Below are 27,333 nucleotides of genomic sequence, written 5' to 3'. Positions count from 1 at the left end.
ATATGGGTAGACCCTTGCAGAGCATGGTTGCTGCCAATGAGGCAGAGGGTCTACCCACAATGAGGCCTCTGGAGGATCAGGGTCTTTGATAGTCAGTTACAATGTGTGGCGAGCACCCTGCACAAGTTTGGGGCCTCTAGTCACTATGAAAATACAAATCAAAACAAATGGTAACAGAAAAGTGCCATTTTACACATCATTACTGTTTACATTGGGACAGGAATTTAAAACCCTTAACAGATAAAATGCAATTCAACTACAGGTTGCACTTCCCATAACCGGGACTCTCTGGTCCAGCAACATCCATATGGTACGGTAGGGCCACAGATGTTCCTGAACTAGGGAGTCCCAGATGGAAGTCCAGCGGCAGGAGGGCCAGCAGCTGGGAGCCTGGCAGAGCTATTGGCAGTGGGGCTGGAGGCCTGGCAGTGGAGCCCAGGTAGCGGAGTTGCGGACAGGGCCGCAGCAGTCCCGGTAGTGGAGCTGGGGTTGCAGCACTGGCAAGTGAACCAGGGCCATGGCAGCCCGGCAGAGGCGAGAGGCAGTGGTCTGGGGAACCAGCTGCAGGGGGCCTTCCCTGGTCCGGCAAATTCCCTCGTTTGGGAGCAGTCAGGTCCCACGGGTGCTGGACCAGAGAGGTCCAACCTGTAGTAATCAGGATAATTAATAATTAAGACATTCTACCACAAATAATATAATACAACTGCAGGAGTCACTTGACAGAGGCACAGAAGTGGTACTAAATATAGCTGAACTTTATGGACTTTGACCCTTCAATTCTGAAAGGCTCCTCTGCAAACAGTGTCACTGAACGTCATCACACGGACAGTAAGCTGACAAAGGTTTCAATGATTTTTCTTTCCTCACCAAATACTCAAGTCAGTCAGGGAGGAAAAGGATTGATAAGGAGGGACATTACAGAAATTAAGTAAAGCAATGGTAGAGTCTATTCCTCAACCCACTGAGGTTGAAAAAAGTTGTAAGAGCAGAAGGTTGTGATCCAGCAACATTGTTTAGCAACGTCTCTGCATAGTCTTGGCTGGATCTTTTTAAAATTCTCAGCTCAACCACCAAGTCCAGGTCAACATTAGATCCAGAAGCTCGGCTTAAGGTACGCAACTCCAGTGACTTAGAATATGTATCTGTAGTTGGATTACCTTAAACCGAGATTAGCAAACGCTCCCTACGGTTTCCCTTACTCCTTGCAAGAACAGGAGTACCGGCGGCTGGCAGGGGCAGCTTCTGAGTTCGATTTAGTGAGTCTTCACACTCACTAAACTGAACCCCGGAAGATCAATTCCAGCAGCGTCGATCTTCTGCGGACTGAAGACAAGGCCTAACTTCTGGCTCCAAAGAAAAAGCCTTTAACCCACTGTGGAATCTTTTCCGGGAATTCATGCAGTAAAATAATCCCACTATACAGTTCTAAATGTAAAACAAAGTCTGAGACAAATTTCCCATCATCTTTATGTACCAGAATATTCTCCCTTGATAAGTAGTAAATCCTTCCTTGGATGAAACTTCAATGCTGTGTTAAAACCTACTGTGTTAAAAACTCCCTCCCCTCCCTTTGCAGGCAAACACAAACAAAAACACTAAAACCTTATTCTAACCTCTGGTGTAAGAGTTGGGCAGTGGCTGCTAAACTCAAATGTTAGGGGCTTATCCTAGATTGGGAAGCATCGAGCAGGATACTTTCCTTATTCCTTTGTCTGAGCAGCACATAACACAACAGTCCCTCTCAGTCTAGCTGCCGCTGTTTGGTCCGGCTGTGGTTCCTCCCCTGAAGCTCCTGCAGCCACTCCTTCCCCCACGGCAGTCAGTCCTGACTGAGGAGCTCCAGAGGCCTTTATAGCCAGCCTCTGGCTGGAGCACGCCCAGCAGGGCTTTAGGGGTGGGGTCTCTTCCAGGTTAATTGCTTTGGGCCTACTGCAGGGTTGATACACCCCGTCACAGGAGGCAGTGGAGGCTTGGAGATGAGCATCTAATAGTTCCCCAGCCAAGCAGCTAGATACAGTTTAGGACACAAGACTGCTGAAGGCAGAAGTTTAGAGCATCACACTCAACAAATGCCCTGCCACTGACGGTCCCTCCCAGACTCCCCCCGTAGTGCACAACAGTTTAGTCTCCTTAGGGCTCTAACATTTTGGTTTAATTCTGTTTGTTGAGCTGGGCACAGGGGTGGCTGGGTGGTGTTTGGTGATATACAAGAGGCCCTTCCTGCCTTAAAGTCTATGACTCCAAGGCAAAGTAGCAAAGACAGGACAGACAGACCCAGGAGAGGAGCGGTGAAGTAGCTCTCTGTGAGAAATGTTTCTTGCCTGCCTCTCTAGATGTATCCTCTTTTTCTCACCTATTTATCTATTTTGTTTTCTCTTTTAGCCACAAAGGACCAGTGCATGCACCTGCGACCCACTTCGACAAAACAGAGAAGGGGAAATAAGATGACAGAGTGGAACCTAAAGTCTTCAAAGCCAAAACTTTTGGCACCACATAACTTGAGTGTCTTCATGTCTGGTATTTTATCTAATGACCCAAGAGATCCAGATGAGTGTACCTGTAGTAGAGCGGTTGCCCCACACAAGAAATAGAGGGGGCCAAGAGAGTCTTGCAAAGACTGCATGGAACTCCAACCAATGAGAAGAGGGCTTATTGGGGGCCAATCAGGAAAGGGCTTGCAATCCAGATATAAAGGGCTGCTCAGAAATGAATCTCTCTCTGACCTTGGCTGACCGCTTGCTAGAAAGGCAGAGCAATAGGCAGCTGGTTGCAACCTACGGGCCACTGAGGAGAGTGGCCAGTAACCGGACTGCAGGTTGACTCGGAAGCAAGGAGCTACACAAGAGCCTGCAGTTGGCCACTGAGGCAAATGTTGGGACAAAGAACTGCTAGCCCCCAGAGTGGGGGAGATAACGGGCTATCGCACAGTCAGAGGGATATGCCCCGAAGAGAACATCGTAGTCTGGAGGCAACGCAAGTCTGAACTGGTGGAGACAGCAGAGTGATGGCTGGTGAAACACCATCCGAAACAGTGGTGAGTCTACCCCATTACAGTCTCCTGTGTAGATTCCCTAATGCTAGCAGACACAAGCTGAAGGCCTGACTGTATTAATGAGCTTCTCTTCTCACTTAAATTATTTGGACCATCATTCTTTCAATCAGCATCTTCTCTTTAGTGCTTCTTTAAAAAACAAAACAAAAAAAGGCTTGCTCATTTCCCAATCACTAGTAAAAATGGAAGCATCTCAAGTGCTCGCACTTATTTCAACTATATTACGCACTGCAAAGCTAAAATGTAATTACTTTAAAAGCAAATGAAAGTAAGATGGGAGTTTAGAAATTCTTTCCTTATAGTGACAGCGATTTACACAAAACCAGCTCCTCCCTGTGTGAGTGTCTGCGACATGGATCTTTTACTCTCACTTACTTTCTGAAGAAAGAAAAGCAAATTTCTATAGCTCTTAGCACTGAATAGCCAAAAGAGATACTATAGGGAATACTAAATTAGAATTCTTCCTCAAGTATCGTTAGTTGAATTGCCACTTCAGTTCTGACTGCTGTATCTATTGCTCAGGAAGAAGCAAAAGACTAGAAAGAACACAGCTTGAGTTTCAGATCCCAGGTTGAGTCTTCAGGGCTGACACTCAGAGAAAAAAAAATCTTTGATACATAAACCACACGAATGAAAAGAGAACCACAAAGGCACTTTTGTAGTTACTTTAAGGATAATCACGTTTTACAAATGAAAAGTTTTCCATAACATAACACTGAAAAAAAAAGATAATAAATTAGAGAAGTCAGAAATTAAAGTTTACTCTGAGCAATCAATCATCAGAATTTACATAAGAAAGGCCATGTTAGGTCAGATCAAAGGTCCACCTAGCCCAGCTTCTTGTCTTCTGACAGTGGCCGATGCCAGATGCCCCAGAGGGAATGAACAGACCAGGTACTCATCCCCAGTTATTCAGTAGGATAGTGGGGGAGGGGAGAAGAGGGGTAGTAGCAGTGCTGGTGATTTTTAGTTTTTGTTTTCTTGACTGTCCAAATTATATACCCTTAAACTTCTGCACTACACAGAACAGTTTTCGGACAAGTCAACAATACAGAGCATCACCAAAAGGGACAACGGAGGCTTCTCGGTACAGAATTCCTGTCCCCCTTCCTGACACAATGCTTGATTCAGCCAGGTTGAAAGAAGAACCACTTCACATTGTCAGAGCACGCTGCTAGAGCAGCAAAGTTTAACGCTGCAAAACAGATGAAGTAAGAGTTTCCTCACTGCCTTCAACATACCAGTACGGCCCTCTTTTATTTTATAAGGCTGCCTATCATTGGAGGGATAGAAAGGATTCCTTTGTATTCAATCCAGAACCACAGACCACCAACAATTTTTATTGAAGGTAGAACTAGTACAATGGTGATAGACCTATGGGCCGGGACAATGAACGCCTCTTTTAGAACAGGTAAGTTTCTCAGCATTGCCCTAACAGGTCTCATCCCTAGAGATGAACAGGTAGTTTAATCTTGACACTTCAATCTTAGCCTCTGCGGACACGGTCATTACAAATATTGTGATGGTGGTTTTCAACCATTATCCTCAACCATCGCCTTGAAGAGTAAATCATAATGTAGCAACTAAGGGGCAGATTGACGTCCTCAGTATGCACAAAAGACATCCACTGACAGCAAGAGGAACTCCAGTTGGACTCCTGATCCCAATCATGTGAGTTTCTGTCTTCCACAGCATCAGGATTTCACCCTCTGTGCACCAATGAGGAGACACTCAGTTCCTAAAACAACACTCAGTTCAGGTTATCTCCATTACTGGCCATCAAAAGGAAAATTACAACTATTTTAAAATGGACACACAAACGCTGATTGACAGTGTATGCCCAAAAGGCAATGCCCTACTGAGACAATCACTTATGAGATCAAGAGTGAGAAGAGAGGAGTTTTACGCACAGCATACATGGACACCAGGAGGTTAGGTAACAAACTGGTGCTTCAAGCCAATTAACCTGTCCTCTCCTCGGCCATCTGATTACCTTGCTTAATGGGCTACTCCCTGCAAAATATACAGGAAATAGTTTTGGGTTACAATAATGGAGAACAGTTGGGTAAACTCAATGTTTGGTTCTACTCCCACTTAAAAAGAGCCAGACCAGCCTCAACATTCATAACAAAAAAGAGAGAGCGCCTGGGAATTTTATTTCCATTTCTTAGACTCTGAAGTCTTCAGGGCTGAGAGCCAGTCTTTGGAAGTGTTTGTACAATAGGGATTTGATATTATGGTGGATATAATGTGAAGAGTGTGCTCTGGTATGGATGCGAGACCTGGCATACTCAAAAGTCTTCAAATCACAAGCTACAGGCATTCATAAACAGATGCCTGAGGTACATCCTTCACATCAAATGGCAAGACTTTGTCAGAAATGAGCAGCTTTGAAACAGAGCAGGACAAGAACTACTTGACATTCAAATGAAGAGAAGAAAGTGGGGATAGCTAGGCAATACTATCAGAAAACCATCATTCAACATAGTCCGTCAATCTCTCAAATGGAACCTGCAAGGAAAACGCAAAAGAGGAAGACCTCGGACAACGTGGAGAAGACCTACTGGGACTGAAGGACAACAACTGGGGTACTCCTAGAGTCAGCTAGAAGTTTTGTCTCAAGACAAAGTGAAGTGGAGGAGACTTGTAGGTAACCTATGCTCCGCTCAGAGTACAAGGGTTTAAGAAGACAAAGATGATTATGGTGGAGGCACTTGAGTACTGAAGTAAAGGGGTAATATCAATATGTAGATTAGGGGCTTGCAAACTTTCCCATAATGAAACCTCTCAACCAAACCCTCATCCCTGTCTAACAATATTTGACAAGCAGGGTGTTATGGTAGAATACCCATGACCTAGATAGGTAAGATGTATCCCCTAGCTGCTACAACAACATTAATATTCAACAGGAAGTGCTTTCAGCCTGCAATGAAATTTTTAAAACCATGTGGGTCTACCTTCCATGGAAGAACAGCCTTTATTACGCAAATCTTAACAGAGAATTAGTTTTAGTTATGTCAATGGTTTCAAACTACTATCCATCGAGAAAGGATGAGACAGCCACTACCACCATAGGCCCTGATCCTGCAATGGGATCGTCCTCGGGACTCTGCATCGGCAAAATGATCTGCCTGCATGGCTCAGACTAGAGGACTGTGATCTCAGGGACCTGATCCTGCAGACTTTTGTAATCAGTCGAAAATGGCTGCAAATCAGGCCTATAGGTAAGGAGTATTTTGCATGAAACTTTCCATATCCCAAGGAATTTAATTTAGAAAAAGTATTTGAAGTATATAATGATTAATACCAAAAATATCCTGCTTATTACAGTTATAAACATTCAAAGAAATAAGACAGATGAATGCTTAAAATCAATGATTTGACACAAACTATATTTGAGTAACTTAATGAGCAGCATTAACCATAACAGTGCAATAAACTGCACATACACTGAACTTCATAAAGAAAAATAGTTCACCGTTAATAGCTTCCCATTACACAAGTTATAAGAACAGTATTTCAAGTTGCTAAAATTCAGAGAGGAATTGCTCTTTTCATGTCTTTGTAAACAGCAAGGAGGCATATAAGTTATGATCTATTATTTGATCAACACATTTTTTAAAAAAATCTTTAGGAAATATGTACTCTAGAGTCATAATAAGTGGTGCCTAGTTCCAGTGGCAGAAACTCTGTAGGAAACAGATTTAGCAATTTAAATGTTTTATAAGTTTTTGTAATTGAAGAAACTTTTCATAATCTGACATTTGTTAAAACCACTTATTAGAAATTATGCAGCACAGTAGCTGTGGAAATATGAGCTCGCTTCACAATTATAAAGTCAGCCTATGTAGCCCTTTCCTATTGTATGAAGTGGCATAAACCCCACGGCGGCCTATCAGCTAACTGGCAGGCAGGGGGCTGCTCTATTCAAAGTGAGAGATACAAGCTGCAGGGCAAAAACCTGGCAGCTCCCATCTGACCCCACAATCCCCTACTGGTGACAGCTCCAAGCTCCATAGCAAATTAGGCCTTCTCATATTACAATTGGAGAAGACAGATTCCATTAGCAGTATCTGAAATTGACTGGAGAGCTGCACTGTTATCAGACTTGACTCATAAGCACTGCTATTAATCAGAGCTATGATAGCATTTATATATTTCAAGCTATCTGCTGCCGCTGTGATATTCTGCTACAAAGGGTTGATGGGACTTAGGAAAGTGAACAATAGAGCTTTCTGGGAAAAGCAGAGTAAATCAAGAAAGTCTATGACTTCCGTACATTCTGAAGGGATTGCGGTTTACATAAATTTTCTCCCAATTGGAGATTGAGCTCTTCCTCATCTTACACATGGGATTTAGTTGTCACTCAATGGTAACAGCTGTGAAAAGGTGAAGCGGCCCACCGCTCAGAATATTGCCTTCGCTTTTAAAGCAATTAACCCATGAACAGGAGGATACCTGGTGATATCAAAGGGATTAAGCTAGGCAGTGCATTATTAACATTTCCTTGAACTAATTCTAACTCTGACTAGCTGTCAGGAAAGACTCTTCAGTCTTTAGAAGAAAAAAAAAAGGGGGGGAGTTTTGCCCTGCTTTTTTCTTCAGAACGAAGCACAGTTATTCAAGCCTAATGTGCCTACTTTATAACAAAATGCAAATGAACGGATCTGTTAATGTCGTTATGCAGCCTGAACTCAATGCTATTTTATATCAAGTATGAGGGAAAAAAATATGATCAATTAGCCAGGGGTCACAGCAGATAGTCTTCTAAAAGGAAATTAAGATTTGAGTACTTTCCATTCTTCCACCCTCATTAAAACTTGGTAACTACTTGTTACTTATGCACAGCTGCTTTTGAAATTGTGACGATCTTTATATTATGCTAGAATGGCAATAATCTAATATAATCTCTAATCTGGAAAATCCAAATATACCTTAGTCAGAAGATTCCTCATTCTCTAAGGTACTGTATTTTAATGTTCTGTTCTTTGCTGAAAAGGTTGATGGTCAAAGGTGTAACCATTGAAAAGAATAGGTTCTCTGATTGCAGTAAAGTACTCCCCATTTATTCCAGATTAATAAATTAAATGTCTGCATTATAGCTTTGGAATATTTGAAATTGCCCTGGATCCCTATACTACCTCTAACGGAAACTTTGATAAATTAATTTTTCTGAAAAGGAACATAATCAAAATGTAAATATGGAAAATACTCTAAACTATAATTTCATCAGCTCAGTGCATTGCAGGGTCAACATATAAAATGAACCTCTCTATCTACTGTATATGACTGCTTAGTTTCCGTGCTTTTAGGTTAACACTGACATGCAATAAGGACTCACTTTTCTCTTGCGCTTAGGACTCCTTTCAAATCCATCGAAAATATTCAACTGCTCAGCAATTACTTCTGCAGGAGCAAACTGAGATGTGATGCACCCATAAGGGTAGAGGGAGGCCAGGAGACAGGCTATCAAGTGTGGGGAAACCCCTCACAGTTCTGTTTTTAAAGCAGCAACATATTCTGATAACAAAGATAACATTTGCTTCTGCCTCGTGCCATTAATCATGAATGCACTTGGGAGAGCACAACAATGATCACAAATTTTGCTAACCTTCCAACACACAAGATTTGCAAGACTTCTTCTCCAACTGCAGATCACAACTCCAAAACAGAAAATGATGGAATAAACCACAGAGCGTTTAATATGTTAGAGTCCATTTACATAATACCAAGATGAGTCCATAATAAAGTGTTACTTTTAGGTATTGGGCTCCGTCTCAGATTTTTATTTATGGCCAGATTTTTATTTATTTTCTCTTTTCAATAGCTTAAATGAGCTTACAAAGTGCAACATCACTTGACACTGAAGCTGCAAACTTAAAAGAGAAACTTTTGAAACAATTACATCTACTGTAGTTCTAGGACTGCAAGTATAACTGCTTCTCTAATGACTGCTGCACACTAAGTATGCTACTCAACATAGGTAATTAAAATACCCAACTATGAAATGAATATATAGAAAATATATACTTAAAGCAACGAAATGTAGAACACTGAGCTTCTCTCTACAATAGAGAATGCACCTTCGATGCCAAAAAATATATTTTGCAAATCAGATTAGACAAACACAAAAGAGTTTTGTAAAATGAATGAACATTAACTTAAGGAATCATTCATACTTTCCACATACTGAAATTATAATATAGTTTCTCAGTATCACAAAGGAAAAAATTAATGAATTATTGAGTTCTATTATCAACAGTCGAAGAGAATTCTTTCTAAATGCCACTTTATGGACCTTAAAATGTAAAGAGGAAAAAAACCTGATATTTTGTAATTGCAGCTCTAAAAAGCAAGCTGCTCATTCAGTAAAAGTCTTGCTTACTGAAAACAGCCTTTTACATCAACACATTTCAAGTGGGCTTTGTTTTAAGAAACAAAATCTGTGGTAAAAAAGGAACAGGAGTTCTTTATATCTATCCCAGCAGTAAGTAGAGAGAACACCATGTGAACAATTACCTGGTCAAAGTATAAATCTGTTTAAAGAATAAATGTACTGAACACCATTCAACACTAATCCTGTATGTACTGTAATGTCCTCTTAAATAAGAAAGAATGCCACTATTCAGTGACTCAAAAGCCTCTCATTAAACATGAAAATAAATTGTTCTGACCTGTGAATGAATAAACTCATGAAAATATCTCAAACAAACGCCTGACAAAGGAATAACCCTGCTCAAGGAATACATTGACAGTACATATGCTGGGAAATAAGAAAATACAACAAAAATTTAAAAAAAAAACAATACTTCACTGTAGTGGGTATGTAAGCAAACGTGCCCTGCTGGTGGTTTTACGTTCACAGAAGAAAGGTTTTTAGAGGTTAAGTTCAGGTCACACGACAAATGAAATTGTAACAACCCAACTGACATTGTATAATGTCTTCTTCCACTCAATCAATAGGGCACTGTTAGTCCTATTTCCATAGAGATGGCTTGCTCCTTTCTGAAGGGTGCCTATTGTTTGAGGAGAGAGATTTGCCACTTGAACCGCATTGTTCCCAAAGGATACATACTTCATCAATTATTTGTATTCTTAACATCTACATATCTTCTTATTAACATCGGCAGCATACATACAGCAAGAATGAGCATTGACCCTGACAGGTTTTCAGAAGCCACTTAATTAGTTACATTAAAATTATGGCACAAAGATATATAAAGATTTGTGAAGCTGGTTTAGATAGCATCCTAGTTAAAAAAACCAGCAACAGCACAGAAAATTTAAAAGCTTTTCAAGTAGATCGTGCCAGTACATTTTCAGAAAAATATACAAATGTGTAACAGATCCAGAAAGCAACAGCATTTTTGTGAAATAGACATCTTTAAACACTCCTGATTTATTAAAACACCAAACCATACTTTTGAAATACATTTGATGCACAATGGTTCAAAATGTACATTATCAATTATCATGTAAGCTCAACAAAGCCAACAACAGTAACATATTATTAAGTTAGGAAAAGCTATTTCAAAGACATAAAAGATTACAACTGATTGTTACTTTGACCAGTTCTTGCTGCTTTTTTGAATAAGTTTTAAACATAATTGAACTAATACAATTTAGCTTTACAATCCCTGGTTTTCCTTTAAGCGTAAAAGTCCACAAAGCTAGTTTGCCATTTTAACATTGCTTTCCTGTAAGAAAACTTTTTTAAGTGTGTGCGCGCATGTGGGGAACAGGGAATTACTAGGCTTCATAGGCCAAGTTTCAGCACATGCAAGGTTATGTCTGCATTATAAATTAAGAACCAGGGTAGACTCTTAATGATAGCAGTATAATAGGAAATATAATAATAATCAATCAGAAAAATTTTTAGAGCATGAAAGAAAGTGTTCTTGCTAATTAATTCAAGCATTATTATGTTGTTTGCCCTGACAGTGTAATTGGTGCTGTGCATAAAAAGGACAATTCCTGCCCTAAGAGTTTATACGCTAAATATACTGTTAAAAATTAGTTTTTTAATTAGACACATTAACTACATTTATTATTGTTTAAGGATAAAAATGATGGCGCTAAATTTTATGTATATGCTATTATAGAAAACTTTCTAGCAGATAATATAGCTAAAGATCTTTCAATCTATAAATGTACACTTCGGATAAAGTTTGAAATCATGTACGAAGGACCATATTTGGTTTTAAGGTGTGTACCTTATGTTAAAATATCAATTTTTACTTAATAAAAAAGTTTGTTTAATGACAGGGCCCATTCCTGTATGGCTGAGAGCTCTCAACGTCTACTGAAGTTAGTCAGAGTTCAGGGTACTCCAACTCACACAGCCTCAAGTCCATAATTTTTTTCCTTAGGTATATTTTAAGTCACATTTTGTGCTTCCATTCAAAGAACATCTTAAATATTCAGATATGATTTGGTAACATTTTCAAGTCATGAAGTGTATCCTATTTTTCACTGCAAAAGAGAATTAGAATTTGTTTATCTTTTGCCATAATCCTCTGTGATATGGGTCAGGCTAAGGTTAAGAGTATAGGGAACTACCACATCAAAGACAACCAGGGTTAACAAAATCCCAAACCACGTGCAATTCCAGTTGTCGTCTTGTTACAAGGTTAGAGGTCTAGAGAAAATGGAGAGGTTAGAAGGTTCTAATTCTCCTGCAGATGCAACACCTACAGTGAGAGAAAGCAGCAAACCACTGCAATAGATGGAGCAGCTAATATTGATCTTTGCTATTTGCATTATTCTTCTTGCGAGTATTTTGAATTAAAATAAATATCCATTACATTGACATAACTAGAATGCAGCACAGGATGAAGACAAATCAGGTACCAAGGACAGGCACTAGCCTGCCCATAGCCTCTAATACAAGCAATTAAATTAAATTTACAGTTTACCCATAGGTAAAGCTCATCTTGTTAATTTAAACAGACCATCTGCATCTTTATATAATGACAAACTTCATTAGTTCTGGTTAGTTAAACTGATCGGTGATTGATTTGTAATTATCAGACTGAAAAACTTAAGAAGAAAGATGGATTTTTTTCAAAGGATATTTTTGTGGAGGAACCTAGGCCAATTTAGATTAAACTATTGTTAGCTGATTCAAGTGAATTTATTACAGTTCAAAACATAAGGCATAAAATGTGGTTAAAAAGGCAAGGAGGTACTGCTGGTTAATCTAACCCAACTTTCCAAGAGGTGGAAGATAGCCAGGAGAAAAAAATAATACTAGTAACTACTTTACCTGAAAACTGTATAATAAAACAAGGATGCTGCAGCTGCTCCCAATAAGCCACAAAGAAGATTTACTCGGTAGGCAATGGAACCAAAAGGGAACAGACCAATTACCAGTTTGGCCAGCAGAGTGAACAAAGGGTAACCAGGAGGATGGGCAACCTATGAACAAACCAGTAGCAAGTTCACAACAGCTGAAGTAAAAATTGCAATGACATTCTAAGTATCTTCTTCATTAGCCTGGTATTGTACACTAGGGTCTATCTCACCATTAACTAGAGTCTTTGAACAGAAGCTTCTCTGTAACAATCTTTTTGTGCCAATTTTAACTTAGCAAATATTTTCTTTAGTCGATTTGGCTACACACATCACCCATAATAATGACTCGCTTAGAAAAGAGGTGACACATTTCATTATGATTTCTTAAACTGCTTGTTGTATGGGGTCACAGTATATTAGGGTCATTCAAAAGGCTGTTTTTAAAAAGCAAATTCTGAACTATTTTATTGGTTAGCAAGTTGAAAGACCACACTGCTATCGGATTACCACCATGCTGACAGTCCTAAGGTCTTGCCTAAAGGGATCATGCACCATAATAAAGTTTATTAAATAATAAAACTTATTAAAATTGTTAACCCGATTTATTTTATTCTCCCCAGCTTATACAAAATTTGGGTTGATAATAAGCCAGCTACTGTATATACAGTAAAGCCTTTGCTTTATAATTTAGTTTAATTGGATTTAAAACTTGAAGTAAATTGTCGCGTGCTGTACTTATAAGTTAGTAAAAACTGTGGTTTGAAAATAAATTAATCTACTTTACTCCATGCTTAATTAAACTTCCTTAATTCCTAAAACTGTTAATGAGAGCATTGATTAAACAATAAAACTAATACTTACTCCAAGCTCATATGCGGCTGTGATCAGCTCCCCTGTGAAAAAATAATGTAAAACCAATAATTACTATTAGGAAATGACACTCCTCCAAAGTTTTCAAAATCCAAATGCTTGCATTGGGGTTTTGCATTAATTTGACTGGATAAAACTGTAAATCTGTAGAGATTTAACAGCATGAAATTTTCTAAGAATATTTTCTCCCTCTGATGTCGTTGCACAAAATATCTTTTGTATGTTTTTTTTGCAAGACTAGTATGGATAGATAAGTAAAGGTATAGGTAGGCTTCATTAAAGAATGGCCTGATGTATTCAAGTTACAGGCATTATTTTAAAAAAAAATGGGATTGCTTGTTGCAATATCTTTCAGGGAAAATAGTATTAGAGTTTGTATAGTTTATATTGCATTATTTCTTAACAATCTGGTTATTTCTCATGAACAAAAAAATACAGCTTTATATTTTTAAATAGGGCAAAAATAATCATTGTATGTGTATGCCTGTATCAGTTTATTTAGGAGAGCAGCGACAGCATGATGCGATTTGAAATTGGAGCATTATTTATTTAAAAATGTAACTCTGTTGCTCTTAGATTTTAAACTCAGCTAACAGCATCATTATATAATATAGTTTAGACTTTGTATTTGTTTGCATTTTCTGTGATTTAAAAAAAACAAGAAAGGAATTGTGTTAGCATAATACTACTTAGCACTTCCACAGTGTTTTATATTATTGAAGCATTTTACAAACATTATGTTCAATATATTTAACACACACAAACATTTAAACAATATAAAGGCAACCACACAAGAGTCACAAAATTCAAAGTTAATGGGAATATTCTGTCACTAAATGGAACATCAAGGATTTAAGTCTCCTTGGACAGGTTGTTACCTGACATTCTAAATTGTGACAATTTTCTTCCACTATTTGATCTGAGAAAGTGGGTCTGGCCCACGAAAGCTCATCATCTAATAAACCATATTGTTAGTCTTTAAAGTGCTACATAGTCCTGTATTTTGTCTCAGCTACACCAGACTAACACGGCTACATTTCTATCACTAACGCCGTTAACGTCTATTCCCTTTCTTCAATGGAGAGTTGCAGTTTCTCTCTTGTACTCAATATTACTGGTCATTATTATTTCTGTTATACACATTTTAAGGTGCTTGTGCTTGGAGTATGTATGGCCAAATGATACTATGATACAAACACAGTATGAATTGCATTGCTTTTTTCCATACAAACAGCTAAGTGTATATAACAGTATTTTTAGTGTCCAAATAATGCTATAACAGATCAGAATTACACAAGAAAGTTTAAAAAAAAACACACACACACACACAGATATACCACTCAATTGGAAAAAGAGATGCTATTCAACTTACACTTCCTGCTAGTCACTGCTGTAAAATTATGGATCTCAACTAGAGCATTTAAAAAACCCCACGGTCTGCCTCTGCTAACAAAAACCTCTGAGCCCTTAAGTTTTGTTGTGCAATGAAGCAAGTCCTATTTTTATTACTACTCTATTTTAGGAAAGTTTCCATGTAATATAAATTGTACAAAACACACAGTTGGAATTTGAAATTTGCTCATCCCCTACATTTCATTTAACCAATACAGCTATGGCATTTCTGAGCTTTATAAACCCAAGAAAGCAAGCAGGGCTTGATTCTGCATGCAAATGGGCAACTCGGAGGAACTGAGCCTTCTAGAATACTCAATAGCATGCACCCCTATCTGCAACTTGCTGAAGCTAGGATTATCTCTTTGCTTCTGCAGAGAATTAGTAGGTAGAGACGGGAGTGGGTGTAGAGACCTAAGGTGGAATTATGACATAACAGGAATTTTGCTATTGACTTCAGTGGTAACAGGATTTTACCCCTTGTGTCCACTGGCTTTATTGTTCCATAAAAATTATTAAAGATCTCAGGCAAAAATTCCTCCTAGGTGAACGCTCTGCAACAAGATTAAGGCATGCTGGAAAGCAAAGTGCAAACCCCAGTACACACCATCCAGGCAGTATTGGCCATAAGCTTTTGTAACTACTGCCTAGGGCACATTAGCATAGCGAACCTCTGTGATTTCTTCCAAGTGATTACCCAGTTTTGACTAAGGATGTTAAGAAGCAGGTAATTTGCTAATTGTGTAGTCGATACAATTTGTATCGACTACCCAATTACTCGATGGGGGGTGGGGTCGCTCACTGCCCCCGCTGCGGCTCTGCAATTTACATGTAGTCGAAGTTTGGTGTGCAGCTATATTTAAACTGCAGAGCTGCAGCAGGGATAGCTCCCGGGGCCCGCACAAGCTGGGACCGAGCCGTCCTGGCTCACGCCAGGTCTGGGACCGCTGTGGCTCTGCCTCCCTTGCCCCCCACACACCACAGAGACAGTACTGGGGGGAACCAGCTTTTAAGCCGGCTCCCACTTCCTCTCCCCCCGTTGCTGCCTCTGTTACAGAGGCAGCAAGGGGGGCAGGGAAGAAAGCAACTAGTTGATTAGTCACTTGACTACCCGATAAGCCTAGTCTTATCGGGTAGTCAACTACTCAACTAGTCGCTTACATCCCTAGTTTTGACTACGGCTCCTTGTTTTCCTTTGCAAACCACGTGGAGCACACTGCATCGTGGAAGGGAGAGTCATGAGGATCAGAATTAGCAATCTCTGTGAATGTAGCAAAAGGCCACACTAATAAGGGGAACCCTGAATTAGGCTTCCTGCCACTTTAAAGGGGTTGCGATAACTGCATACCTGCACAGAAGCTGAATTAGCCATAATCCAATTTGTTAGATTAACAGCAGGTAAAACCAGGCTCAACAGAGCCGGCAGTTGCCAATTTTTGTACTAACCTGTAGCTAAAGCCACAGCCACAGGAGCCAAGAATAGGGCAACATCTGAAACAACCTCACAAGCTATATTCATTGGATAGGGACTCGACTGAATCTTTCTAGAATATTGGGTGACATATTTATTTACAATGCCTATTATGTAAACCACCAAAAAAAAACAATGTTAAAAGTTATAGGATGCAAGGCACTGTCAGTTTTCAAGCACTGCGACAGAGCTTTTTAAAAAAAGTATTAACACACATACCAAAACTTCTACCACACTTGATGCACCGATCTGTGCAAAAGTGACAAAGGAAATGGTGCCAGTCTTGATAAACTACTAAGGGTCTGTGATTTGTAGGTATGCACAAAGGACAAAGAGCCAGGAATAGCAGATTCTGATCTGTCTCTAAGGGGTAACCGCATTAGTCTGTAACTTTAAAAACGAGTGAGCCTGTGGCCTCCTGAAGTTCATCTGAAGAAGTGGGTTTTGCCCACAAAAGCTCATGATTCTATATATATATTTGTTAGTCTCTAAAGTGCCACAGGGCTACTTGTTGATTCTAATCTGGCCTCTGACCCTGCCTAATTCTGTGACCTTGAGTAAATCATCAGCCATTTAATCTATCTTCTTCAGTTTCCCTGTTCATCCGCAGAATGAGGATAATAAGCCATGTTGCAGGCATTAGTGTTTATAAAGCACTACGTATTAATATGACATAACAGGGCATGTGTGACACTAATATAAATTTAATTGACTTTAAAAAGAGAGGACAGCTTGGTGGGTCTTAAGGCTTAGAATATAATTTTAAGAGTTTGTTCCCCCAAAATCTATGTGTAAATGCATTTTTGGCCCTCTATTTTGACTTCCCCACCAAAGTTGTTCAGGATGCAAATCTGACAGTCGCTGAAAACTGATTTATCCCCAGCCAAGTTTGTCGCTGCTGTCTGAAATGGAGAAACGTTCTTTTCAACTTGAGTATGATCCTTTTTAAATTGGTTTAATGTCTGCAGAAGTTTTTGAACTGTACATTTTATTTGCTCTCTTTGCTATTATTATTATTATAATACCAGCAATGGCAAAACACTCTGAGAAAGCTGCCCCTGAAAATAAATACGTCATTCTTGGCATTTACATTTTCTGGGAGCTATACTTTAAGGATTTTTTTTAAATATATAATTTCTAATTCAGTTTTTTTTTTTTTTTAATATTAGGCCGTCTCTCAAACCAACATACAGCCTTAGCCCCCAATCCTGCAAATACTTAAACACATGCGCACTTTTACTTACATGAATAATCCCCGTGACTTCAATGGAACTATTCCTACCACTGAAGTTCAGGGTTTGCAGGGTCAGGGTCTTAGAGCCCAGATTCTAGGGGACAAAATTTACAAAGGACTCTTTTGTCCAGGAGTAAGGGTAAAGGAGCTGCCCTGGGCCTTAAGCAGAAGTGCTTATCACAATGGTAGCACTGCATTTATCGATTCAATCCGCTACAGTTTATCACTATCAGTCACTATTTTGGAAAGTGAAAGCACGATCCTCCCAGTGAGCCATGGTGTGGAAGAACCCTAGATACACCTAGTCAGATATTTTAAGTGGAAGCCTGTCTAGAAGGCTAGGAAGAGAGGGCCTGGAAATGACCAAGTACCCAGCAAGATCTAGCAGTGAAGCTCCAACAGACACAGAGAGGGTCACTGGTACTTGACTCAGAATGAAATGGAAAGAAGAGAAGCTAGCCGGAGGGGCACACTACAGGAGCGCATCCCACATTATCTGCCTCGCAGGGTCATTCAGTCTCTGCAACTGCTCAAACCCCAGCACACGTGCAAAGACCATCACTTATGTCTCTGTCTTACAAGTGGAATCTATCAGTCCGCCTTTCGGGACTCTCTCTCGCAGTATTACAAGGCAACCCTCTGAATGTAAAGCAGGCATTTCCCTATGGCTATCTTGGCGGCAACACTCTTCTTATTGAAGATCAGGGCCTCTTGTAATCACGGACAGCTAATCATACTACACTGGACAGCGAGGCTGTGACACATCACAGCAGAGTCATACCCATAACCAGGGCTCGACGACTGCGGCGAAAACCCACTCACCAGCCCCGTACCGTGCATGCTCCAGACCTGCACTGCGCATGTACATGCCGCCAGTGAACGGGACGACCGGCTGAAATCTACTCGCCATAGGCAAGTAGATAAGCATATTTGTCGAGCCCTGCCCATAACGCATTAGGTTATCATCGCATTAGGTTATCATTAGCAGAACTGTGGTACTACCTACAAACCCCAATCATAGACCAGGTCCCCATTGTACTAGGCATCAGACAAGCACCGAATAAAAGGACAAGGCCTGTTATGAAGAGCTTACAATATAAAAATATTTACAACTTAAAAAGACATGGAATGGAGTAAATGAATACAACAGATGAGCAAACAGATCTAAGGGACAAAATCAAGCATTTCTCATTTGTTTTATTTCAGATGTTATTTTTTATATATACTTCCCATAAGATGTATTCAGTGCCCAAGGTACTACGGTCATTTTAATTCATGGTCTAATCAGGAAGTATTGTTGGTCTGCAAGGGCACGTCTTCGCTAGGAAATTATTATGAAATAACTAAATTTGGTCCTGCCGTGAGGGCAGGGAACCGGACTGAATGACCTCTCAAGGTCCCTTCCAGTTCTAGTGTTCTATGATTCTATGAAATTTGAAATAACTCTCGAAATAGCAAAATCGAAATAGCGTGTTCTCACTACAGGGGAACTTCAAAATTAGTCTGAGGCAGGCTCTGTTAATGTGGACATGCTACCTCAACTTAAGAGCCCCAAGAAACTGGGGAGTAATTACTTTGAATGACTCTGGGGAGTAGTTATTTCAAAAAAGCAACAGGAGAACATCCACATTAATGCCATTCTGAAATAACTATTTCGAAATAAGCATTATTGCCTGAGGAAAGCAGGAGTACAGATTCCAAAATAACTGGCCTGTTATTTCAAAACTAGCCAATTAGCCCGTCATAAGACGGGATTTTCAGGTCTCTCCTCCACGTCGGTCTTTTCTACTGAGCCTCCGGTCTCTCGCTCCCTGTCTCTTTCTCTCTCTCCTCCTCCTCCTTCTGTCTCCGCCCCCCCTCTCTCTCAGCTCTCCTCCGCCTCCTGCCTCTCTCTCTCCGTCTCTCTCTTTCTCTTCTCCTCCCCCTCCTGCCTCTCACTCAGGGGACCGCGGAGCCCAAATGGCCGTTTGGGCTCCGCACTCCCTGTGCTGCATGGGGGCATGAAGCCCAAACGGTCGCTTGTGCCACTTGCTCCCACGCGGCGGCCTGGCTGAGGGGCGCAGAAGTCAGCCGAGCGCCACGGCGGGAGGCAAAGGGGGAGGCGGGGTGGTGACGTTCACAGTCAGGGGGCAGGGCCTGGAGCCACTGTCACGCGGCACATCACCGCCCCGCCCCCCTTCCCCGCCCGCCGTGGCGCTCGGTTGACTTCTGCCCCGCTCAGCCAGGCCGCCACGGGGGAGCAAGCAGTACAAGCGAACGTTTGGGCCCCGCACTCCCCATGCAACACAGCCGCCCAGAGGGAACAGCCAGCATTTCAGGCAACAGCACCGCCCAGAGGGAACAGCCAGCATTTCAGCAACAGCGCCGCCCAGAGGGAACAGCCAGCATTTCAGGCAACAGCACCCCCCAGAGGCAACAGCCAGCATTTCAGCGTTACAGACAGACATTGGGCTACTATTTTTTCAAAATAATGGGCTTCGTAGCGTGAACGCTCCGCTTATTATTTTGAAACAATGCGGGGAAGGGTGCCACAGGGACTCCTCATTGTTAATCCACTACTTAACTATCCTTAGAGTTAGAAAGATTTCCTAAAGTCTAACCTAAATCTACCTTGCCACAGATTAAGCTGATTACTTCTTGTACCTTCAGCAGACACGGAGAGACATATATCACATTTGTTATACCTATTTGTATCCTAGATATAAAAACTGAGCAAGATCACAATCAAAATAGCACAGATCTTTTTCCGCACACTGTAAAAATGCATTATAGTGAAGATCCAGAGGCATCGTTTAAGGTAAGACAGGAATGTATCCCAGCAAGGATCATTTTAGAAGATGAAAAGGTAATTACTGTAAATATTTTGTTCATCCCAGATTAACATATAATATAGTTAAAAATGGAAACCGATAAAGAAAGATTTTTAAAATAAAAAAAATATTTAGTAGAATGACAAGTCATTAAGTTGTGCCCAAGCTAGTCAATGAAATGACACTGGTACCCCATTCTGTCTCTCCCTTCATCACCCCATTGTTTGCCCATTTACTGCATCTTGCATTAAATGTGGTTTGTAAACTCTCTGTGGTAGGGACTCTGTGGCATTAGCACTACAGGGGCCCAGTCCTAATCAGAGTCTCTAAATGCTGGTATACTAAAATTACAGCCCTGCAGATTACTTACAGGCATGTCATATATCTAGGGACCCAAATGTGCACTTTATTAGGAAGACTTTGGAGAAAGAAAACACAATTTTTCACACAGTCCTTAAGGACCTATCACTTGAAACACTATTTAACGTTGTTTCAGTGTATGCAATTATGCAAAGTATATTGCCTTAAACTTGTTTGTGTAATGCTGCCAATGTAAAATATCCACATATTAAGCAGGAAATATTGTTATATGTTACTAAAAAAAACCCCAAAGACGATGGGCCAGAAATCTAGAAAAAAAGTGAAAAAGTATCATTTAAAATGAAAATATAGGTCTAATTGGTTTTCAGTTCTAAAATTACTTGCTTTAATTAAATCCCAATTTCCAACAAGAGGCAATGACAGTTTAAACTGAGACAAGAAACTTCTTGAATTCGGAGGTTAAGAGACAGTGCCTTGATAAATTGCTCAGCTGTGTCATGGGCTGGGAAAGGGAAAGCAGATCCGTCTCTAAGTACCTTTGCGCTTTGTCTATGCTTAAGAGTTTAAACTGAACTTGCGGCCACTGCACGAGCATGGGGAGACGGCTCTCCCAGTGCTCATTGTAATCCAACTGCACAAGGAGAGCAGCCTGGTTCACTCAGGCGCTTTACAGCGTTGAACATGCTGCACTTAGGGGGGAGGAAGTGAGGAGTGTGTATTTTCACACCCCTAAGCCAGAAAGTTACAGTAAAGTACCAGTGCAGACTTAGCCATAGGTAATGATCATACCATCCAACAGGTATCACGCAAATCTGAAATTTAAGCAGGACAAGTCTTACAATTTGCAAGTTCCCTAAGGAACAGGAGGAAAAGACATTTTACCTTCCTATCGGCAGAAGAAGGGAGCTTGTTTCCCATCTTTGCCTAGTTCTACTACTAGAAGAACAAATCAGACTGGTCAACACGCTGCCATGTCAAATGTAGCCAAATGCATGCTCAAAACAGCAAGAGCCCAAGCAGTCCAATACCGCTTGCGACACTAGCTGGCCTTGGACACAAACTGTCCCCCCCAAGGCTGCCTCCTAAATCCCTAACTGAAAGACCGGATGCAGACACATGTCACAAAACCTGATGCCACATGAAATCAGCATGGTTGGGGGTGCTGTTCTAATATAAACCTCAGAGAGTAAGCTGGCATCTTGACAGGTTTCAAGACCTTCCCTCCACTGATACAGAGCATAGCTACTGGGCACAGAGGAAGTGAACACTCACCCTGAGAAGTCGAGTTAAAAAGAGGCAGGACAAGCAGATGGACAGGCTACAGACAGACTGGACAGTGGTCTTCCTAAGACTTCTGTTACTGCTCATTATTGCCCGGCTAGGGGAGAGTAGGGGACGGGCATGAGACGCTCCTGGGCCTGGTAGGGCAACAACTGGCATATACTCGCCTCAATGCTCACCTGCTGGGAAAAGCCTCTGCTCATTCATTTCCACCCCAAGTGTCTCCTGCGGTAAAAGGGCAGTGGGTGCTGCCCGGGGTTCTCTGCTCAGTGTCTCTCTGTAAAATCCTGATTGCGAAACTCTGACCTGCCCTCCGTTTCCTGTTGTCCCCCTCAATCAGCTGATCCCTGTTCTTTTGGCCCTTCCGATTTAATAGCCAGATTAGTTTAAAACTAATAAAAGAAAGTTCTTCACACAGCCTGTAGTCAACCTGTGGAACTCCTTGCCAGAGGAGACTGTGAAGGCTAGGACTATAACAGAGTTTAAAGAGAAGTTAGATAATTTCATGGAGGTTAGGTCCATAAAAGGCTATTAGCCAGGGGATAGAAATGGTGTCCCTGGCCTCTGTTTGTCAGAGGCTGGAGAAGGATGGCAGGAGACAAATCGCTTGATCATTGTCTTCGGTCCACCCTATCTGGGGCACCTGATGTTGGCCGCTGTCGGCAGACAGGATACTGGGCTAGATGGACCTTTGATCTGACCCAGTACAGCCGTTCTTATGTTCTTATTTCCAAATAATGATTAATAGACTCATAGGACTGGAAAGGACCTCAAGAGGTTATCCAACCCAGTCCTCCATACGCATGGCAGGACTAAGTATTATCCATTCCAGACCATCCCTGATGGGTTTTTGTCTATCCTGCTGTTAAAAAATCTCAAATGATGTAGATTCCGTAACCTTCTGAACCAATTTATTCTTCCGTTTAACTACACCGATATGAAGTTTTTCTAAATGTCCAACCTATGCTGCCCTTGCTGCCATTTAAGCCCATTGCTTCTTGTCCTATCAACAGAGGATAAGGAGAATAATTTTCTCCCCATCTCCTTACAACTTTTTATGTACTTGAAAACTGTTTTCATGTCCCCCGCAGTCTTCTCTTCTCCAGACAGAACAAACCCAATTTTTTTTTTTCAATCTGCCCTCATAGATCATATTTTCTAGACCTTTAATCATTTTTGTTGCTCTTCTCTGGGCTTTCACCAATTTTGTCCACATCTTTCCTGTTTCTGGCATCCAGAACTGGACACAATATTCCATTTGAGGCCATTTCAGCACAGAGGAAAGCAGAAGAATTATTTATCACGTCTTATAGCACTCTTGTTAATATATCCCAGACTAATATGTGCTTTGTTTTCCATCAGTCTTATACTGACTCATAGTTAGCTCGTGATCCACTAGGACAGCGGTTCCCAACCTTTTCCAAATGGGGACCCATGTTGACACTTCAGGAAAACTTGGTGACCCAAGGCAATTCAAAAAGCCACCTGGGTAGACACTTGGCGACCCTTTTGAAATGTAATGGTGACCCATATTTGGGTCCTGACCCATAGGTTGGGAAACCCCGCACTAGGATAATCAAATCCTCTTCTACAGTATTGCTTCCTAGGTAGTCAATTCCCATTTTGTAGAACTGCAACTCACAGTTCCTTCCTAAGTAGAGTACCTTGCATATGTCCTTATTAAATTTCACCCCATTTACTTCAGTCTTTTCTCCAGTTTGCCCAGATCATTTTGAAGCTTCCAAAGCACTTGCAACCACTCAACAGCTGCAAACTTTACAAGGGACTCTCCCTGAGGTTACTTAAATCATTGATACAAATATGGAACAGAAACAGACCGGCCTCCTGCAGGACCTACTCAATATGCCCTTCCAATCTGATTAGGAACCTCTGATCAACTCCTCTCTGGAAACAGTATTGCAAACACATCCATCCAGCACACAGGGACCCAACGGGGCATCTGAAGTTTTCTGTTCGGTGTCCCCATTCAGAACCCAGACTTTGACCCTTGGGCTCAATTCCCCTTCCTGCTTTGGCACCGGCTGCCCCAAACTCCTTCGTTGTTTTGGGTCTCCCGCTCTCCCCCACTCGCTTGCCCGCCCTTCCCAGACTCCAAACAGACCTGGGCGGGCGAGGGGGCAGGTTGTACCCCCCCCCACACACACTCATGCGGGGTGTGTGTATGGAGGGGGGGTTCGTTCAGTCTCTCCCCTTGGAGATACACCTGGAGGGGGGGGGCACAGCCGCTACAGTAAGACCCCCCCCGGGGGCTGGGGCGCGGGGTGACCCGGGCGGGGCAGGAGTCACTGGCCCAGCTGCAGCTCCCGGGAGGGCGAGGGCCGGGTCGCGGGGGGGGGGGGGGGGGGGCTGGGTACGTTACCCGAGTCTCCCCCGGGCACGGACGGCGGCAGCGTGGCCGCGTACGCGGCAGCCACGGCGGCGCCCAGCGCCCCGGCGACACCAGCCGCCCCGCCGGGCTGGGGACCCATGTGCCGCCTCCAGGCAGGCAGCGCAACGTTCCTTCCGGGAGAGCCGCGGGGCGGGGCGGGCGGATCCACTGCGGCGGGCCGCGCGGGGGGGATGGGTGCGCAGCGGGGCAAAGGACCGGTAGAGTGGTGCGAGCCTGGCTCCACCTGCTGCCCCCCGTCGGTGTTGGTACGGTCGGAAGGAGGAAGGGTGAGGGGATGCCGCTATGCCCGGTGCCCTCTCTGGTAGTGAGAGGGACTGCAGGCGGGAGAAACCACTGGGGGGGGGGGGCTGGGAGAAACCATCTCGGAGGGGGAGGATGGAGGCTGGAGTAAGGAGAGAAGGGGTGGGAGGGAAGGAGGTGGGGGAGGGGCGCAGGGGGAGAGTGGGGGAGGGGCGCAGGGCGAGCCTAGGTGAGTTCAGGCCTAGCCAGGGCGCAGGGTAGGGATGCTCAGGGGATGCCGTGGGTACCGCTCTGGCCCAATCAGGCATATGGCACAGCTGTCCCTGGCACATGCACTGCTGGGGGCATGGCTCCTCCCAGCTGCTGTGCCAGCCCCTCATGCCTGCGGAGGGGGCTGAGCTGGGCCCTGATTTACACCCAAGCGTGCCCAACTGACCACACCACCGGCCTCCCCCTCGCCCGCAGCAGCAGGGCCCTCAGGAGCGCCACTCCTGCAGCCGTTAGAGCGTGCAGCTCCTCTCAGCCACCTTGTCCTCTCTGGGCTACTGGCACAACCCTTGCAGCTGTGCATGGTGAAGGGCGTTGCTGGGCCATTCCTCTCCCACCTTCCATCAGAGCAACCCACTGCTGCCATGAGCATCACCCTCTTCCACCACTCCGACCACATCCCTCCTTCCTTCCCCCCTTTTACTGTTAATGGCAGGAGAAGGGGTATATAGGGTGAAGTCAATAGCACAGTAGACAGCTGCACCCATAGAAGGAGGTTTGCTTGCAGTTGGGCCCGGTGCCTCACTCAACTCTCACTAGTGGCTTCAGGCAGCTGCACGTGCACTGTCCTCACCTTCCTTCCGCTGGCATGCTAAGCCTAGCAAAGGAAACTTGCAGCAGCCACACAAATGAAGGACATGTCAGCTTCTCCAAGTGTGTGCCCTGAAGTCATGGTCAAACATTAGACCCTAGAAACCCAAAGAAGAATGAAAAAGTCTATTTTGTCCCTTTGTCATTGAATTGACAGGGATTAAAGAAGAAAGGGAGAAGGGGCGATTAAGATGATTTGGTCTGAATTCCTGCATAGCACGGTCTACAAAACCTCACATTGTAATCTCTGCATCAAACCCCTAACATCTGTTTGAGCAACGTCATACACCTTGGGCTCGTCTACACTGGCCCCTTTTCCGGAAGGGGCATGTAAATTTCACCTATCGTCGTAGGGAAATGCGCGGGGGATTTAAATATCCCCCGCGGCATTTAAATAAAAATGTCCGCCGCTTTTTTCCGGCTTTTAAAAAAGCCGGAAAAGAGCGTCTACACTGGCCCCGATCCTCCGGAAAAAGTGCCCTTTTCCGGAGGCTCTTATTCCTACTTTGAAGTAGGAATAAGAGCCTCCGGAAAAGGGCGCTTTTTCCGGAGGATCGGGGCCAGTGTAGACGCTCTTTTCCGGCTTTTTTAAAAGCCGGAAAAAAGCGGCGGACATTTTTATTTAAATGCCGCGGGGGATATTTAAATCCCCCGCGCATTTCCCTACGACGATAGGTGAAATTTACATGCCCCTTCCGGAAAAGGGGCCAGTGTAGACGAGCCCCCCATTTTTATGGCTGTAGCACCTCAGATTCCAAGTGATGAATTAAGGCCCCATTGTGGTAGGTGTTATAAAAACACAATATGCTCGACTCTTTGCACAGCTTTTCTTTGGTTTTCTGCACTTCTCAGTCTTCTTTCCCCAGCCTGATTTCAAACTTTTTATGATGCCCCTTAATCTTGGAACATACAAAGAGCACCCCCATTTCATTCCTCTTTCAGTTTACCTCTTGCTGCCCCTGTCACTCTGATTGTTATACATACAGTTCATGAACTTAGGCAGAGAAGGTAGGTCCCTCTCATCTGACATACGCCTGTGTAAATCAGGAGTAAAACAATATGTTGCATCACTGTTAGGAGGCATGGAATCAGGACCTCAGAGCAAGGATCATATTAATGTGGTTTTGGATTTTTGCTTTGAGCATCTTACCCACTAAACAGCTGAGAAACTATACAAATACAGTATTAAGGATTTAACACCTTGAATGGGCATATGTGGTAAAACGCTGATCAAGGAATGGATTGTAGGTTACAGTGTACAGACTATTCAAAACACCAGCTCACTGTGTGGTAGTTGTTAGGGAAAGTAAATAGAATACTGAGAGGTATCGATAGAAGAATAAAAACACATCTGCAGAAATCATTATGGGATTGTACAAAAGACTAGTGAGGCCGTACCTGGAGTACTGAGGCAGATTAAAGAAAGGCTTTTGAATACAAATGACAAAAGGTATAGAAGAGGGTAACGAGCATGATAAACAGTCTTATGGATTAAATCTAAGTGGAGACGTTGGGAAAATTAGGTTTGCAGTCATTAAAAAAAGATTAAGGATTGACATGATTGAAATTCTGTATATCAAATTCTGAGGGGCACACAGAAGATGGACACTTCAAGACTATTTTAGAGCATCACCAGCTCAAAAAAAAAAGAGAACATGAAATGAAATGAAGAAAGGTATTAAAGAACCTTAGGAGATATTTCTTTGCAGCATAACTGGTGTGCAAAGACAGTGAAAGAGGCTGCAGCTATATTGTATTCCAACAGAAGTTAGATTATTTAAATGAGCCAATATTTCAGAATATAAACACTGGCTGATGTAGGTAATGGGACCAAATAGCTGCCTTCCCTCCACAAGTGTTATTACTGTTTGGCTCTCAGGTGAGCTTCAAACATACTGAACTCCTTGGCCTGTTTCAGATATTACTGAATAAGATTCACTGGGGGAAAGGAGAAGATAAGTTGCAGTCCCAGCAAACTATTGTCATCACTACAGGAATGAGGGATCGTGGTTCTTGCACACATTGTGACTGCTAAAATATACTGTTAGCAGCAAAGTGAACAGTTTATTTATGTATACGGATGGGATGAAGCTCTTTCAC

The 27,333-nt window shown here is 42.5% G+C and overlaps 1 protein-coding gene across 4 annotated transcripts in view; it reads right to left on the bottom strand.

Annotated features, from left to right (window-relative positions):
- TMEM260 (transmembrane protein 260) overlaps positions 1-24,292 on the bottom strand; it is a 59,578-nt gene extending 35,286 nt beyond the window's left edge. The window contains exons 1-3 of one of the 4 annotated variants that reach the window (XM_075926283.2): positions 24,106-24,292; positions 13,208-13,239; positions 12,318-12,469 (exon numbers count right to left, since the gene is read on the bottom strand). In XM_075926283.2, coding sequence (XP_075782398.2) covers positions 12,318-12,469; positions 13,208-13,239; positions 24,106-24,214 — 293 coding nt within the window. In that variant the 5' untranslated portion in view covers positions 24,215-24,292. The remainder of the gene's footprint in view (positions 1-12,317; positions 12,470-13,207; positions 13,240-24,105) is intronic. The other 3 variants (XM_075926284.2, XM_075926282.2, XM_075926285.2) reach the window with 3 other exon arrangements.
- Positions 24,293-27,333: the final 3,041 nt, after the last annotated feature.

The sequence above is a fragment of the Pelodiscus sinensis genome, chromosome 5, assembly GCF_052426305.1.
Source record: "Pelodiscus sinensis isolate ZL-2025 chromosome 5, ASM5242630v1, whole genome shotgun sequence".
Taxonomy (NCBI): Eukaryota; Metazoa; Chordata; order Testudines; family Trionychidae; genus Pelodiscus; species Pelodiscus sinensis.
The sequence above is the reverse complement of the archived record's forward strand: the minus strand, read 5'-3'. Positions and strand labels throughout refer to the sequence as shown.